This window comes from Pelobates fuscus, chromosome 3 (genome assembly GCF_036172605.1).
Source record: "Pelobates fuscus isolate aPelFus1 chromosome 3, aPelFus1.pri, whole genome shotgun sequence".
NCBI lineage: Eukaryota > Metazoa > Chordata > Amphibia > Anura > Pelobatidae > Pelobates > Pelobates fuscus.
In genome coordinates, this window is record NC_086319.1 from 70,262,315 (window position 1) to 70,278,188 (window position 15,874).

Genomic DNA, 15,874 nt, shown 5'->3' on the forward strand with positions numbered 1-15,874 from the left:
TACGTTAGAATTTGGTAATCACACAGTAACTCGTGTAGGTGTGATTTATAGGCCCCCAGGACAAATAGAAGAGTTAGATAATCTACTAGTTGAGGAAATAGCTAAAATGACAGTGAAGGGGGAAGTTATCATCATGGGTGACTTTAACCCCTTAAGGACCAAACTTCTGGAATAAAAGGGAATCATGATATGTCACACATGTCATGTGTCCTTAAGGGGTTAATCTTCCTGGTGTGAATTGGAGGGGGAAGTTATCATCATGGGTGACTTTAATCTTCCTGATGTGAATTGGAAAACAAAAATAGCTGCTTGTGCAGGAGCACACATATTCTAAACTCCCTACTGGGGTTGTCGCTAAAACAAGTCGTTGAGGAGCGAACTCGTAAAGAGGCCATACTAGATTTAGTGTTAACAAATGGAGATTTGGTATCAGATGTTACTGTAGGTGAAAGTTTAGGATCCAGTGATCAGTCAGTGTGGTTTAATATAAGAACAGTGACTGAGTCACACCACACAAAAACAAAAGTTTTAGACTTTTCTAAAATTAGAATATGTGTAAAGGAGTCATAATCAGACTGGAGCAATTTAAATGGAGTCCAAGAGAAATGGGATTATTTAAAAGTTGCACTGCTGAAGGCAACAGAAAATTGCATTAGGCTTGTCAGTAAAAGCAAAAAATTCAAGAAACCACCAAGGTACTCCGCAGATGTGGCCAAAATAGTAAAAAACTAAAAGTTAGCATTTAGTAATTATAAAAAAACCCAGAGTGAGGAAGACAGAATGATCTATAATATTGGGCAGAAAGAGGCTAAAGCAAGTTATAAGAGCTTCCAAATCACACACAGAAGAGAAAATAGCAAATCAGTAAAAAAGAGGGGACAAAACATTTTTTAGATACATAAATGAGAAAAAGAAAGTAAAACAAGGATTAGTTACCGTATATACTCGAGTATAAGCCGACCCGAATATAAGCCGAGGCCCCTAATTTTACCCCCAAAAACTGGGAAAACGTATTGACTTGAGTATAAGACTAGGGTGGGAAATGCAGCAGCTACTGGTAAATTTCTAAATAAAATTAGATCCTAAAAAAATATATTAATTGAATATTTATTTACAGTGTGTGTATATAATGAATGCAGTGTGTGCGTATGAATGCAGTGTGTGCGTATGAATGCAGTGTGTGCGTATGAATGCAGTGTGTGTATGAGTGCAGTGCGTGTATGAGTGCAGTGCGTGTATGAATGCAGTGCGTGAGTGCAGTGTGTGTGTATGAGTGCAGTGTGTGTGTGCAGTGTGTGTATGAGTGCAGTGTGTGTGTATGAGTGCAGTGTGTGTGTGTATGAGTGCAGTGTGTGTGCGTATATATTAATTGAATATTTATTTTCAGTGTGTGTATATAATGAATGCAGTGTGTGTGTATGAGTGCAGTGTGTGTGTGTATGAGTGCAGTGTGTGTGTGTATATATTAATTGAATATTTATTTCCAGTGTGTGTATATAATGAATGCAGTGTGTGTGTGTATGAGTGCAGTGCGTGTATGAGTGCAGTGTGTGTGTATGAGTGCAGTGTGTGAGTGCAGTGTGTGTGTGTGAGTGCAGTGTGTGTATGAATGCAGTGTGTGTATGAATGCAGTGTGTGTGAGTGATGCAGTGTGTGTTTGTGTATGTGTTGGTGGGGGTGGGCATTTGATATATTATTAATTTTTATTTTTTTTATTTTTTTTATATTATTATTTTTTTTTATTATTATTTATTATTTAATTATTATTAATTTTTTTTTTTTTAATTATCTTTTTTTTTTCGTCCCCCCTCCCTGCTTGCTAGCTGGCCAGGGAGGGGGGCTCCTTCCCTGGTGGTCCAGTGTCATTGGTAGTTCAGTGGGGGGAGAGGGGGGCTGGCAGAGCTGTATTTACCTTTCCTGCAGGTCCTGTCAGCTCTCTCCTCCTCCGCGCGGTCTGTGCAGCTCCCTCTGTCAGCTCCCAGTGTAAGTCTCGCGAGAGCCGCGGCTCTCGCGAGACTTACACTGGGAGCTGACCGAGGTGCTGAACGGACGGCGCGGAGGAGAGAGCTGACAGGAGCTGCAGGAGAGGTAAGTACAGCTCTGCCAGCACCCCTCTCCCCCCAGTCTGTATTATGGCAAGGCAAATTGCCATAATACAGACTCTGACTCGAGTATAAGCCGAGTTGGGGTTTTTCAGCACAAAAAATGTGCTGAAAAACTCGGCTTATACTCGAGTATATACGGTAGATTAAAAACAAAAGAAGGAAGGTATGTAGAAGAGGATAAAGGTCTAGCTGACTGCCTCAATGAATATTTTTGTTCAGTATTTACAGATAAAAATGAAGGAAAGGGACCTCAGTAAGGAAAAAGGACAAATGAGTCATTTATTACATGTGAGTTTACAGAGGAAGAGATTCTATTTCAACTGTCAAAAGTAAAGACAAATAAGTCAATGGGACCTGATGGAATACACCCAAAGTTATTAAAAGAGCTTAGTGGTGTACAAGCAAAACCATTAACAGATTTATTTAACCAATCATTGTTAACGGGAGTAGTCCAAACTAATCTTATTGATTAGGTAAACTAGAAAAATGGTCAGAGTTGTGGCAACTGACATTTCATGTGGATAAGTGCAAGATAATGCATCTTGGACGTAAAAACCCAAGGGCAGAGTACAGAATATTTGATAGAGTCCTAACCTCAACATCTGAGGAAAGGGATTTAGGGGTTATTATTTCTGAGGACTTAAAGGTAGGCAGACAATGTAATAGAGTAGCAGGAAATGCTAGCAGAATGCTTGGTTGTATAGGGAGAGGTATTAGCAGTAGAAAGAGGGAAGTGCTCATGCCATTATACAGAACACTTGGAGTATTGTACGCAGTACTGGAGACCGTATCTTCAGAAGGATGTTGATACTTTAGAGAGAGTTCAGAGAAGGGATACTAAACTGGTTCATGGATTGCAGGATAAAACTTACAAGGAAAGGTTAAAGGATCTTAACACGTATAGCTTTGAGGAAAGACGAGACGGGGGGATATGATAGAAACATTTAAATACATAAAGGATATCAACACAGTAAATGAGGAGACCATATTTAAAAGAAGAAAAACTACCACAACAAGAGGACATAGTCGTAAATTAGAGGGGCAAAGGTTTAAAAATAATATCAGGAAGTATTACTTTACTGAGAGGGTAGTGGATGCATGGAATAGCCTTCCAGATGAAGTGGTAAAGGTTAACGAGTTTAAGCATGCATGGGATAGGCATAAGGCTATCCTAGCTATAAGATAAGGCTGGGGACTAATGAAAGTATTTAGAAAATTGGGCAGACTAGATGGGCCGAATGGTTTTTATCTGCTGTCACATTCTATGTTTCTATGTTACGGACTCCAGGCACCATGACCACTTAAAATCAATGAAGTAGTCATGGTACTAAGATTAACTTATTAAGCTAAAGTCTCTCTGTCTATCAATGTTAGAAGCTCTGGCTTTTCATTTGTAGGTTGGCATGGAAAGCATGGAGAGAGGAGGAGAAACAGAAACAACATTTCAGTTCATTTTCCTCAAATATAGTGTGCACCCTGAAAAACACAATCATTTTATAGGTAAAAAAAATTTCCGTCAATCTATATTTTATTGAGGCACAAGGTTCAAATTTGGGGTTATACAGTTGTGACATAATTATAGTCAAGTAGACATAAAGTAAACCAGCTTCATATTACAATTCAGGAGCTTAACTATGGCAATGTGAAGTAATTAGAAGCATATAAAAAGATATTATGCCATTAGAGTATATAAGCCTCATTTTATAGTTATATAAATGCTATGAAAACACGTAGAAGTTATCATGAGATAAACTGTAACTGTGTATCAAGAGAAGACAACGTGCCTACAGTGAATCATAGATATAGAAGATGCATGGTATGCACAATTAAAGTAAAAGAAAATAACAGGTATCAAAATAAATGCTGCAAGTTATAGGCAGGTGATGGCTGCGGAGATATGTCCCAAACAGTTGGAGAGCACAACATGCCTAAGCCCATTAAGCTTGAGTCATCCCACACCCTGTGTGTGTTGAGACCTACAATTCAGGTTGGGGCTGTCGCTGGGTCTTTCGGCTGTCGTCTTTGAGGCACGAACAGTGTGATCCTCGTAGGGTCCCATCGGTGCTTCGTGTTGTTCGTGTCTGTCTGTGCTGCAGGTGTGAGGGGGTTCTCTGTTAAGCCGAGTGTTGGCAGCAGCCGCACAACGTCTTGCAGTTCTGTGACTGTGTGGGTCTGGCCGTTCTTCAGGACCTGTAGGGTCCTTGGTGAGCGCCATCAGTAGGGTATGTCGTTTTGCCTCAAGAGCGTTGTGAACGTTTGGAGGGACCTGCGCCATTGCATGGTGTCCCCTGACAAGTCAGCATAGAAGGTAAGATCGGCGTTTTCCAAATTGTGTCTTCCCCTTAAGGGCTGTAATATTGCCGCTTTGTTTGCGCCTGATCGGAACCTCACCACTAGGTCCCTGGAGGCAGTGTCTGGGGCCCTTTTTGGTTTAGGGACCCGAAGGTCGCCTCAAAGCTCATGGATTTAGCCTGTTGTGGCTTTAGTAGTGCCCCCGTGAGCCTCCTTATCAAGTGTGGGAGTTCCTCCGCCGGTATGTTGTCGGGTACGCCTCGGAACTTGAGGTTATTGCGGTGTCTGAGGTCTTCAATGGCTGCAAATCGTTGGTCTGTGGCCTCTTGAGCGCCTGCACCTCATTTTGTAGGTCCGCTATCTCTTGGGCCTGTCTGTCTGTGGAGGCCTCGATGGCTTTGATGCGGCCCATGAGGCTTGTCAATGCCGTGCGGAGCTGGGCCATGTCGGCTTGGAGTACTCGCTGTAGCTCACCCAGCATGGTTCTCAGCGTGTCTGTGGTAACTGGTTCAGGTGGCTTTTTGGTCGTGGGTGGTTGTGCTAGCAGGGGGAACATTCCGCTGGTGCATTCATCCAGGCTCAGCTCGTCTGATGAGTCTGTATACCCCACCATGTCGGCGGCCATCTTGGCCCCATGTGCTCATTGTGCTTGGTGGAATAAGTCTCCGATATCATGTCCCGATTTGGGCTTGTCTGGTTTCTGCTTTTTCGTTTTCCGCCCCATATCCCTGGTGGGTCTTTGGGCTCTGTTTGTAGCTCGTTATTCTGGCCAAAATCACTTTTTTAATAGCCGTGAGTCTATTGGCAATTTTTAATGTGTTGTTCCATGGTGTAATTCTCAGAGGAGTGATGGTTTTCCTAGAATTTGCAAATCCCTGAAGGATTTCAGACAATTTTTGTGAACAGCCCGGTAAGAGTATGACTTGGGACACACAGACTGCATGTCTGCATAGAAGCATCTAATTAATCTTGTATTGTATAACCGTCTCTCAGTGCCCTTGTGATTCAATCACATTCTTGAAAAACTGGGGTACGGGGTTATGCTAATGACACTTTTTTAGCTACAAGTTAAAGAGTGAAATGCAGAAATAGAGTCAAGTGATATCAATCTTGTGCTTATCACAGGCATACACTATTAAATTATATGTATTTAGAGCCACTGGATATAAAGGGTTACCTGAAATTGGAAACAGCCTGAGGCCAGACTTTTATAAAACCTAATCCCATAATTCCAAAAACTGTAATAGATCTTACCTAGGATGTTTTATACACAAGATACTCTCAGATATTCACAAATATACTTTTTTCATGTACTTAATTAAATGGACAGTCTATGCACCATAACAACCACAGTCGGTATGCAAGGAGCTTTTGGGTGCAGTCCCTCTTTCGGCACTTGAAGCTTCTCATTGCTTTCTAAACTCAAATGTATTGGTTATGTGCAAGTCAGACTTCTGCATTATCACGCCATGCTAGGATTTGAGTCAAGTAAGAATCCTTTTTTTGGCAAACCCTTACTGATGGGATAGAGGTACTGTACCGAAAGACTCCTTCCACCATCACTACTACAGTAATCTGTATTGATTAAGATGCTTAGTGTATCTTTCAATTCACACAAATGTGCAAAAGGACATATGTTGAGAAAAAGAAAACATACAAAAAATGAATTGGCAAATTAATAGTAGGAGTGCAGCTTTTCATTCTAAAATGCTGCTACCTTCTATAAACCCAAAAGGCTTACGTACGCAATTACAGAAACTGGGAAAAATCCTTAACAAGTTCTGAGAAGAAGTCTTATATCTATACACAAAGTTACCTCATCAATGCCATGGAAAATCCACAAACACTTCTGCAGACACCGGGGAAGTTTTTACTTCATCAACTGTAATATTTTATGTCTCTGCTATCTACTAGGGGAAGCTTTTATTGCTCCCTCCTGGGCACTAAGCATTACGTGATAAATAAAAATAAATCACAAGGGTTGTTTTATCCTCTTCCAAAATACTTACCGAGACATTTTAGCAGTGATGACGGCAGCCAGCAAACAACCCCAAATTCCCGCTCGGCACAGAAATTTCTCACTGTAATCTTTAGATCTTCCATTGCTTGTGCCGTCTGGGGAACTATCGAGCTCCTGCCATGAATTAAGAGCATCAGGCATGTTGAGCGTTTCATCAAGGGCTTGACACCAGCATTTGAAAGCAGCTCTGTAACAAATAAAATGCATCAAAATATGACACTGGAGGGAGAATTTAGTAACGCACATGGACACAATGTTATCATTCAGAAAAATTCTTAGCCTCATCTCTAAGGAAGGTCTTGCAACAAATACAAATGAGCAATGCTTTATTTGGGATATAATGATAATATATACCGTATATATATATATATATATATATATATATATATATATATATATATATATATATACATATATATATATAAATAAAAATATAGGGCAATGCACTGGTGGATTATATTGCCCAGCTGCAAATCTTGGCAGCTAAGTATAAACAGCAATAATAATTTGCCAACTAACAGTATACACATGCACGCAAATATGTGTGTTTTTATATATACACGTGTATATATAAAATAGATATAAAGGGTGCACTCAGAGGTCTTCCAAAGTGACAAACATTTTAATGTAATAAAAGCAAATTTACAAAAATGTGGATGATCGATGTTTCGACCCTATGGGTCTTTCTCAAGATATACACGCAACACACAAACACACACAACACACACACGTACATGAATGAAGGTGCCAAAAACAATCATGTTGATCTATAGAGTATAAAAAGAATCATGTCTTAGTTTGTGCCTCCTTAAATACACAGCATATTGAACCATAAATTGCTGTTTATGATTTAATAAATGACTACAAATGATCACGACAGCGAAAAGCAGGAAAGGCTGAATATTGTACATCGCTAAATGAGAGGCACACAAAATAAAAAAAATAAATCTTAGAAATAATAAGAGGCAAACAAAATAAAAAAATAAATCTGGGAAATGATCGTACTTGAGATGGTAAATGACAATGACAGCCGCTACCAGTGGAAATGCTATATAGATTTGACAGTCACAATGGAGAACATCTTTGCTGATGAATATTAGATGCAAACCAGATTATGTGCTAATAGAAGGAAAAATGAATTGCCATGTCAAGTACAGCTATTTTTTTGCAGAGACAAAAATGTAAGTTGTTATTATAAAATATATGGGCACAGTATAGTTTTTTGTGCAAATAGTTTTAAAGGAAATACAGATCATTTCTAAAGTGATAAAACTGCTGTTTAAATGCTTGCACCTATCAAAAAAACTTAATTTACACTTATATAGCAAAAAAATAATTTAATGATACATATATATATATATATATATATATATATACACATACTTTTTTTTTTCTCTGAAAGTTTAAAAATTGCATTTCCCTTGCCTACAATATATTTCATGTATATTGTAAGTCAATTTCTCATCAAAAGTCTAATTAGCCGACTGGTCAACTCCTGCCTTTGCTAATGAATATCTTGTGATTGGCATTCCCTTAGCTCACTTATCCTCACTCCAATCCATCAAACCTCTCTGCAGCCAAATTCACTTAGCTTACTCGGTGATCCTTATCTGCAAAAATCCATGCTTTTTATCCCCATATCCCACTGGAACCAAGCGAAAACCTGCCACTAAAACTGTTTAATACACTGATCGCCCATACATCTTTGTCTTTATCTCTAAGTGTTTCCAGAGCCCTGTATCTCTCTTAGAATTGTAGCTGGTATGCTAACTCATAACTCATCTAAAACTATTATTTCCTACCTTACAGTTATACTCTTTACAAGCACATACTGTACGCCACTTTCAATTCCTACACATCAACCTCAAATTCAGTAAAAGCTACAGATATACCAACTATTTCCTTAATAATCGACCCATGCAACGCTATGAGCCCAAGGGCTGGCATGTCATTAATAGAGACGTTAACCGGCAAAAAAACTGTCAGACACAAAACTATCTTTTTTTTTATTAATCTTAGGCATAGAAGTGGCACATACTGACATTGTAAAGATTCATTTTTTCATTAAATGTTTTGCAAGAAAGTAAGATATCTCATGATGATAAAATAGTAAGACGAAGATATGGTCCAAGAGATAGAAAGAAAAGTTAGCATTTGGCATGACCCTATTTTAACGACATGTTTACATGGTCCATCCTTGCACGTAACCGTTTGCTTGCAAGGATTCTGGTGTGCTAGTTAGCCTTTACTGGTTTGCGCCTTTGATGCACACGTTGCCATTTCAACTCCACCGGGACACTATTAAAGGTTCACCACATGGGTACTTTAGCTGTGACTGTCTGAGCAAGTTACTCTTACAGGGTTATTCAGTAAAGTGAGAATTGAAAGTGAATCCAAACTGAATTTCAAATTTAAGGTCAAAATAGCCAAACCTGAAAAAGTCAGCCATGTTATTAGTTCCGCTACTCTAGCCTTAACCCCTTAAGGACCAAACTTCTGGAATAAAAGGGAATCATGACGTGTCACACACGTCATGTGTCCTTAAGGGGTTAATTATTAAATTCATTTTGAATTCACTGTGAATTTTCACTTTGCAAAATGTATGTTTAACCAGCTAATCTGAAAAAAAGCAAAACCTCTATATCAGCTGCATTACTAACCAAACCACCTCAAATGTATACCTTCCTGTGGTCTCCAAAATGTATACATAATACAGATTAAGGAACAATGCACACATAAAGGTAGCAGGTTATACATATGAAGTGGTTTTGGATAGTAGAGTCACTTTAATTTTAGTTTTCACAGAGCAGATATATAAAATGCATTGTGAGCATATGCATCAAAGCACTATCACGTTAATTGTTTAGTTTTGAGACTGCATTTTTTTTTAATTGCGTTTAATAATTTAGTATTATATATATTCACAATGCTCTTACAACAGATTATTAAAATATTCAGTTGTTTTAGCACTAGTACTATTTAATTTGTCTCCCATGTTGGAATTAATGTAGGACCCACCGATATTGGGGTACTGTGACGTAGTGGTGGACTTGACACAATATGGCCATATGTTGGAACTGAATCCCCATATTTGTTTACCGAGATTGGTGAGTTTAAGTAGCCTTCTAAAGTAATTTATTTTTATGTGTGCGCTGTTTTTTAATCTGTAGTGTGTATACATTTTGATCACTATGGCAGCACCATTCCTGCAAAATGCATATTCTTGGTGTGCAAAATGCATGTTCTGGGTGTGCCCCAAATTCCCTTGGCTATTTAAGACTTATTTACACATTTTGCTACTGCTTCAATTTTGTTATATTTTAAAAAGAAATGATATGTCATTATAGAATAAAATGATGACAAAAGACTGTTGTTTCGTGGACAGTGACAAATGTTATTGAATTTCGTAAAAATCACTTTCGGGCTTCAAATGTCTGATTTTGAAAGTGTTAGAAACTTACTATTTTATCTGAAAAATATTTTGCACTTTTTCTCTGCCAAAATATAGAGAGACCCCATTTGCTGCTATATTTTGTTTGTACAGTGAATGCAATATAGTGGCTGTGCATATGTGGCAGTGGGTTTGTTACCTCTCAGGATGAACAGGTGATTTTGCTTTTTTTTTTGTGAGTTGGAGAAAAATTAATTCATGTTTGTAAAAGCATTGAAGTAACAGCCCCGTTGGAACCTAAACAGCCCAGATGAGCAAGTTTGGATTTTAATATGCACTTGTGAATTGTTTTTTCTCACATCCTCAACTTACTGTTGCAGCTTTCCGCAATATACACAAACACTATATATAATTCTATATACACTTAATGTGTGAGGTTATACTCATTTACTTTGCAGAGTAGGATTTTAATAGATTACACCACATTTTTATCAAACTGATGACTAAATTGCTATAGTAAATATAAAATATGTAAAACAATATCATTCTCATATTGTGGATTTCAGAAGTTAAAAAACTAGAGAACTGCAACAGTTAAAGCTAAACGGATATTCCCTTTTCTGTCTTTAGTTATTTGAACAATACGTTATTGCAGGAGATATATCTCTTTACTATTATGCTCAAATGGTATGTCATAACATGCCCTTTTAATTAATTAATTTATTTATAAAATATTTTACCAGGATGGATACATTGAGATTTCTCACATTTTCAAGTATGTTCTAGGTTTTCAAGTATGTCCTGGTTATGGATGCATGTTATGGTACATTAATGTATGATAATGTAAATATATATTATAGGCACAGAGCATTTAAAGGAAGAGGTATTTTGAAACAATTATATATAAGAGTAAATTGTAAAAGTCTCTTGAATTTATATTGTTAACCTGAATTTATCTTGTTACAATTTGCTCTAGACCCCATATAATACATTGTCACATGGCAAAGCTATTTCTTCAGCCAATAATGATATTTTGCTAAGGAGCATATGACAAGTAGACAGATTTGGAGGTGTTCCACGTGATAATGTAGCTCAGAGGGAACACAGCCTTAATCCAGACATTTGAGCATATGGCATTTAGTTGGATTTAGTGTATAGATCATGCCCTGCAGTCTAACTGCTCAATTGTCTGCCATTTAGTAGTTAAATAAGTTTGTTTATGCAGCCATAGTCCCGCCTCCCCTGCATGTGACCTATACAGTCTCCTTACACATATCCTGTAAAGAGAGATCTAATGTTTAAACGCCTTTATTACACATTGTTTTTAATTCCAAATGTGTTCTCTTGCTCTGTTAATAGCCTGCTAGAGCCTATAGAAGCCTCCTGTGTGCGATTAAAGTTCAATCAACAGAGTAGGAGATGAAATCTGCGAAAGTAAACATACTGTGCTGTCATGCCTAATTGGAAATTACATCATTGTATTCATGGGGGCTGTATGAGTCACATTCATGGGAGGTGTGGCTAGGTATACATATACAGAAACACATTATTTAAACTCCTAAATGGCAGAGAATTGAGCAGTGAAACTGCACATACATGATATACCAAAACTGCTTCATTAAGCTAAAGTGAGCTGCTTTACAATGCATGTCACATCAAATGTCGATTAAATACAAAGAATTCAAAACAGCTAATAAATAGCACGTGCTTATCTGGTTTATTTTACCTTTTATTTCCTGCATATAAATGCAGACTGCCTAGTTCATGCAGAGCTTGAGCTTTCAGACCTTGCTGGTTGTCCAAGTGAAGAATTTCTGGTTTTGGGGAGAAATAAAAATATTTTTAAAAGAAAAAAAATAACTTGATTAGAAATATCGGAAATTTCTAATAAAGAAACCTGTAATGAGACTTTTATTTCATTCAGTTTGTATAATAATATGTATTTACAGGAAAGCTATACATACCGTATTTGTTACAGAGTTATCAGCTGCCTTTGTAAACACACAAAACCGAGTACAAATCAGTTATCGTAGACACATTGAAAAGGTTGTATTATTTTCTTCTCCTTTTTAATTAATTGTCAGGATTCAGTTTCACAAGGGGAACTTACAGAGATTGAAAACCATAATTACTAAACTGCAACACAAAGAACTAACAGGAAAGGTAAATTGGTGTAAGAATGCTGGTGGGCTTTTCATCTTATCCTGCATGTGACCTGATCTTCAGCTAATAAGAGATAAAGTGGATCTGATAAAAGAAACACACACAATCCCTACTTTTTCATTTATGTTTTTGAACATTAGGATTCATTATTTAGTGTTTGAAGAAATAGAGGAACCTTTCAATTCAATAACTGTTTGTAATTCATTCGGCAACAAAACCTTTAGCCAAATAATCCCTTTACCTATAAATTGAATATAGTAAATTGAGATACTTGACACACATCTCTTAAAGGAAACCTACAGTTCCAAAAATAATAATTGTTATTTCGGAACTATAGGTTCCCTTCTGCCACCACCCATTGCAGCTAAACGTAAAAGAGAGGTTACTCTCCTACTTTCCAGCGCCCGGTCTCCTCTTCCGCAGCCTCCAGAGCCACTTCCTGTGATGTCAACATCCAAGCTGGCATCATCTGCAATATCCTCCAGTATATTGCTTCTCTTCTCATGTAGATGGGCATGTGCAGACAAACACTGGACTCCTCCAATAAAATGCAGCTATCAGCAGAATTTGATTCCCAGTTTTCTCGGTCTAAAGGAGAAAGCACCTCTAGTGGATGCCATGAAAACAACCATTAGTGGTGGATTTAACCCTGCAATGTAAACATTGCAGTTTCTATAAAACTGCAATGTTTTACATTAGAGGGGTGAGTGACGGGACCACTGCACCAGACAACTTCATTGTGTTGAAGTGATCTGGGTAACTATAGTGTTCCGTTTTCAAGTCATTAATCTTTCTAGGCTGTCAAACCACTACATTTCAGAAGAGAACAATTCTTAAACTCAGCTACTCCGAAACACAAACAAGGTTATTAACCAAAGTGAGAACTGTTGAGATCACCAAATCAATTTCAACTTTAAGGAAAAAGCAGCCAAACTGGCTTCTTGTTGGTTTCAATAAATTTACAAATAAATAGGAGGTTCACTATTATAAGATATTGTAAATCGAAATACTTCCATCAGTATATAAGGTTCACATTCTATTATAGAATGTTATATTATATGCTGGATTATAGATTTAGTGACACTTACACTAAATACATAATGATGTATAATGACCATAAGTAATTGAGTAAGGAAAATTGTATTTTATATTATTGTTGAGAATAAAAGTGGCATGTAAAAATATACCTAAGTTAATCAATCTTTTTAGTGCATCTCCTGATCTACACTTGCTACATGGGGGCAGCCATCTTTAATCCTGTTTGGTCAGAAAAAAACCATACATAATTTGAAGGTCTAAAGCAGTCCAAAGAGTAATTTTGATTTGTTTTGTGCTGCTCATGATTAAGGGAATGGATGGATGCATACATTTTCCTTTAACTTGAAAAAATCCAAATTTCCCCAGCGTCCACTGCAATGTTACAGGTGCCATAAACAAATAAAGAAATACACTAATAAAAAAAAAGGATAATAATTAAATGTGTGTTTTCATGAGTTTCACTTACTGAGCCTCCTCTTCTCATACAGAAGCACTGGACGCACTCCCAGCTTCTAGCATCAGCATACTTTCATTTACTGAATCTGTTAGCGTCCAAAGCGACTAGTGGCTGTCGGAAAGCTTTTAGTGGCGTGGAGATTGCAACAGGTAAACAGTATAATTTCATCAAAAATAGCACTGTTTTCATTTGCAGCGCTGCATGGGCAACATCTATGTCTCAAAATCACTTAATTAAGGGGAAGGAGCCTGACTGCCGAACGGAGCAGACGTGTGTCACAAGAGCTCCTGCACATGCTACCGTGAATCCGGGTATATCCCCGACCCTAACGACCCTATAAGCACAGCCTAGCGTTAATATTGCAGAGGAGGCTTTGGTGATTCAGGAGACACCTCACTCGAGTGTCCCCGCAACTGACTGCCCAAATCGAGGCCTTGAGGCCTACACACGAGGGAGCTAGGGAGAGGCGGCCGCTCTCCTTGCACCCCAGCTGGCTTCTAAGCAACAAAATCATGCAATCTCCCCCCCCTTTGGACCATGGGGGGTTATCCCGGTCCCTATTTGACGACATAGCATTGGACATAATGGAAGACACCACAAGTAATCCCCTGAACGGCGCCCCGCTGCCCTCTCTTGAAGAAAGGCTGGATCGCTTATTTGCCGCCTTTTGGGCCAAAATTTATCCCCATGGGGGCACCGGAGAGGAAACCCCACCAGCAATAACCCAAGGAGAAGCTGTGCCAAGGCCCACAGCTCCCAAACGGAGCACCGGCAAAGCTAAGTGGGCGGGAAGGAGGAGGCGGACGACCCGATACAACCCTCCAAACCGAAGACCCAGACAAGCGGCGAGTTGCCCTACTCCCCAGCAGGGACTACGCCTATGCAGCTCCATTGCCCTCCGGAGGGCCAGCACTCACCACGGGGAAAGCCAATTTAAGAAACCACGGAGACTCAAGGCGGAACCCTACTACACGTCCACAGCACCCCTGAGCAAGCATACCCAAGGGACTGTACTTATCCACAAACAGACGACTAAGGCGGCTTCCAACTCCAGTGATCCAGCTACCCTACTACCTGATGGAATCGGCTAAGCTAGCTTATGAGACTGACACCGGGCTGGACTCTCCTTAACGACCTGAGACGCTATTTTTATCTTTAAATGCCATGCACAAAATATTGAGTATTATGTTCTTTTTATAATTTGCTTATTATTTCTGCTATCTCTCCTCACGCTGTCTAATGACACTGCAGTGCGGCGTACTACTAATAATGCACCCAGGGGTGCACTAACTTAATAGCATGTTGTCAGGCCTTAAGCCTCCCGATGTCTCCTCATGCTTCCGGGTTTGACGGAGCTTAGCCACACCCCCATTGCCGCGGTCTGCTATTTAATGCGACCGCACCAGCTGATAGATGCTGGATTATTGAAACGCGTACCGCGCCAAACTCACCGGCTCACATACCTCGCTGAGACGACCACTCGCTACTGGACCGGACTGGAGGAATATTCAAGTCCCCAACATCTCTCCTCATCACAGACAGGTACCAGCACTCTCGGCAACCATTCACTGAAGCAACCGCCTCGGAGGAGAGCTGGGGACACAATCCCTCTACTTCTAGAAGTTAAGTAACTTACAGTCTCTGAGTTAAGAGCTAACAATGCTAAAGCTTTATTTCAACTTACTAAAGTCTGCTATCAAGTTCTCCAGCAAGCCTGTTACAGCTTTCCTCAAATCAAGTATTATTCAAGTTCAGCTGTACCTGTCTTGCTACAGATAGTCTTATTTTCTTCATACTAAAGTCTGCTATCAAGTCGTCCAGCAAGCCTGCTACAGCTTTCCTCAAATCAAGTATTATTCAAGTTCAGCTGTACCTGTCTTGCTACAGATAATCTTATTTCTTCATACTAAAGTCTGCTATCAAGTTGTCCAGCAAGCCTGATACAGCTTTCCTCAAATCAAGTATTATTCAAGTTCAGCTGTACCTGTCTTGCTACAGATAATCTTATTTCTTCATACTAAAGTCTGCTATCAAGTTGTCCAGCAAGCCTGATACAGCTTTCCTCAAATCAAGTATTATTCAAGTTCAGCTGTACCTGTCTTGCTACAGATAATCTTATTTCTTCATACTAAAGTCTGCTATCAAGTTGTCCAGCAAGCCTGCTACAGCTTTCCTCAAATCAAGTATTATTCAAGTTCAGCTGTACCTGTCTTGCTACAGATAGTCTTATTTCTTCATACTAAAGTCTGCTATCAAGTTGTCCAGCAAGCCTGCTACAGCATCCCTCAAAACAAGTACTATTTAAGTTTTGCTGCACCAGTCTTGCTACTGATAATTCCAATGTATATAATCTCTTATAATTTGAACTGTTAACAAGAATAACGGACTCTAATGAATTCTGAACCTTG

At 38.9% G+C, this 15,874-nt stretch overlaps 1 protein-coding gene across 1 annotated transcript in view; it reads right to left on the minus strand.

Moving 5' to 3' along the window:
* CFAP54 (cilia and flagella associated protein 54) overlaps positions 1-15,874 on the minus strand; it is a 311,984-nt gene that overhangs the window by 81,557 nt on the left and 214,553 nt on the right. The window contains exons 43-44 of the mRNA XM_063446144.1: positions 11,535-11,622; positions 6,407-6,604 (exon numbers count right to left, since the gene is read on the minus strand). Of these exons, the coding sequence (XP_063302214.1) occupies positions 6,407-6,604; positions 11,535-11,622 (286 nt within the window). The remainder of the gene's footprint in view (positions 1-6,406; positions 6,605-11,534; positions 11,623-15,874) is intronic.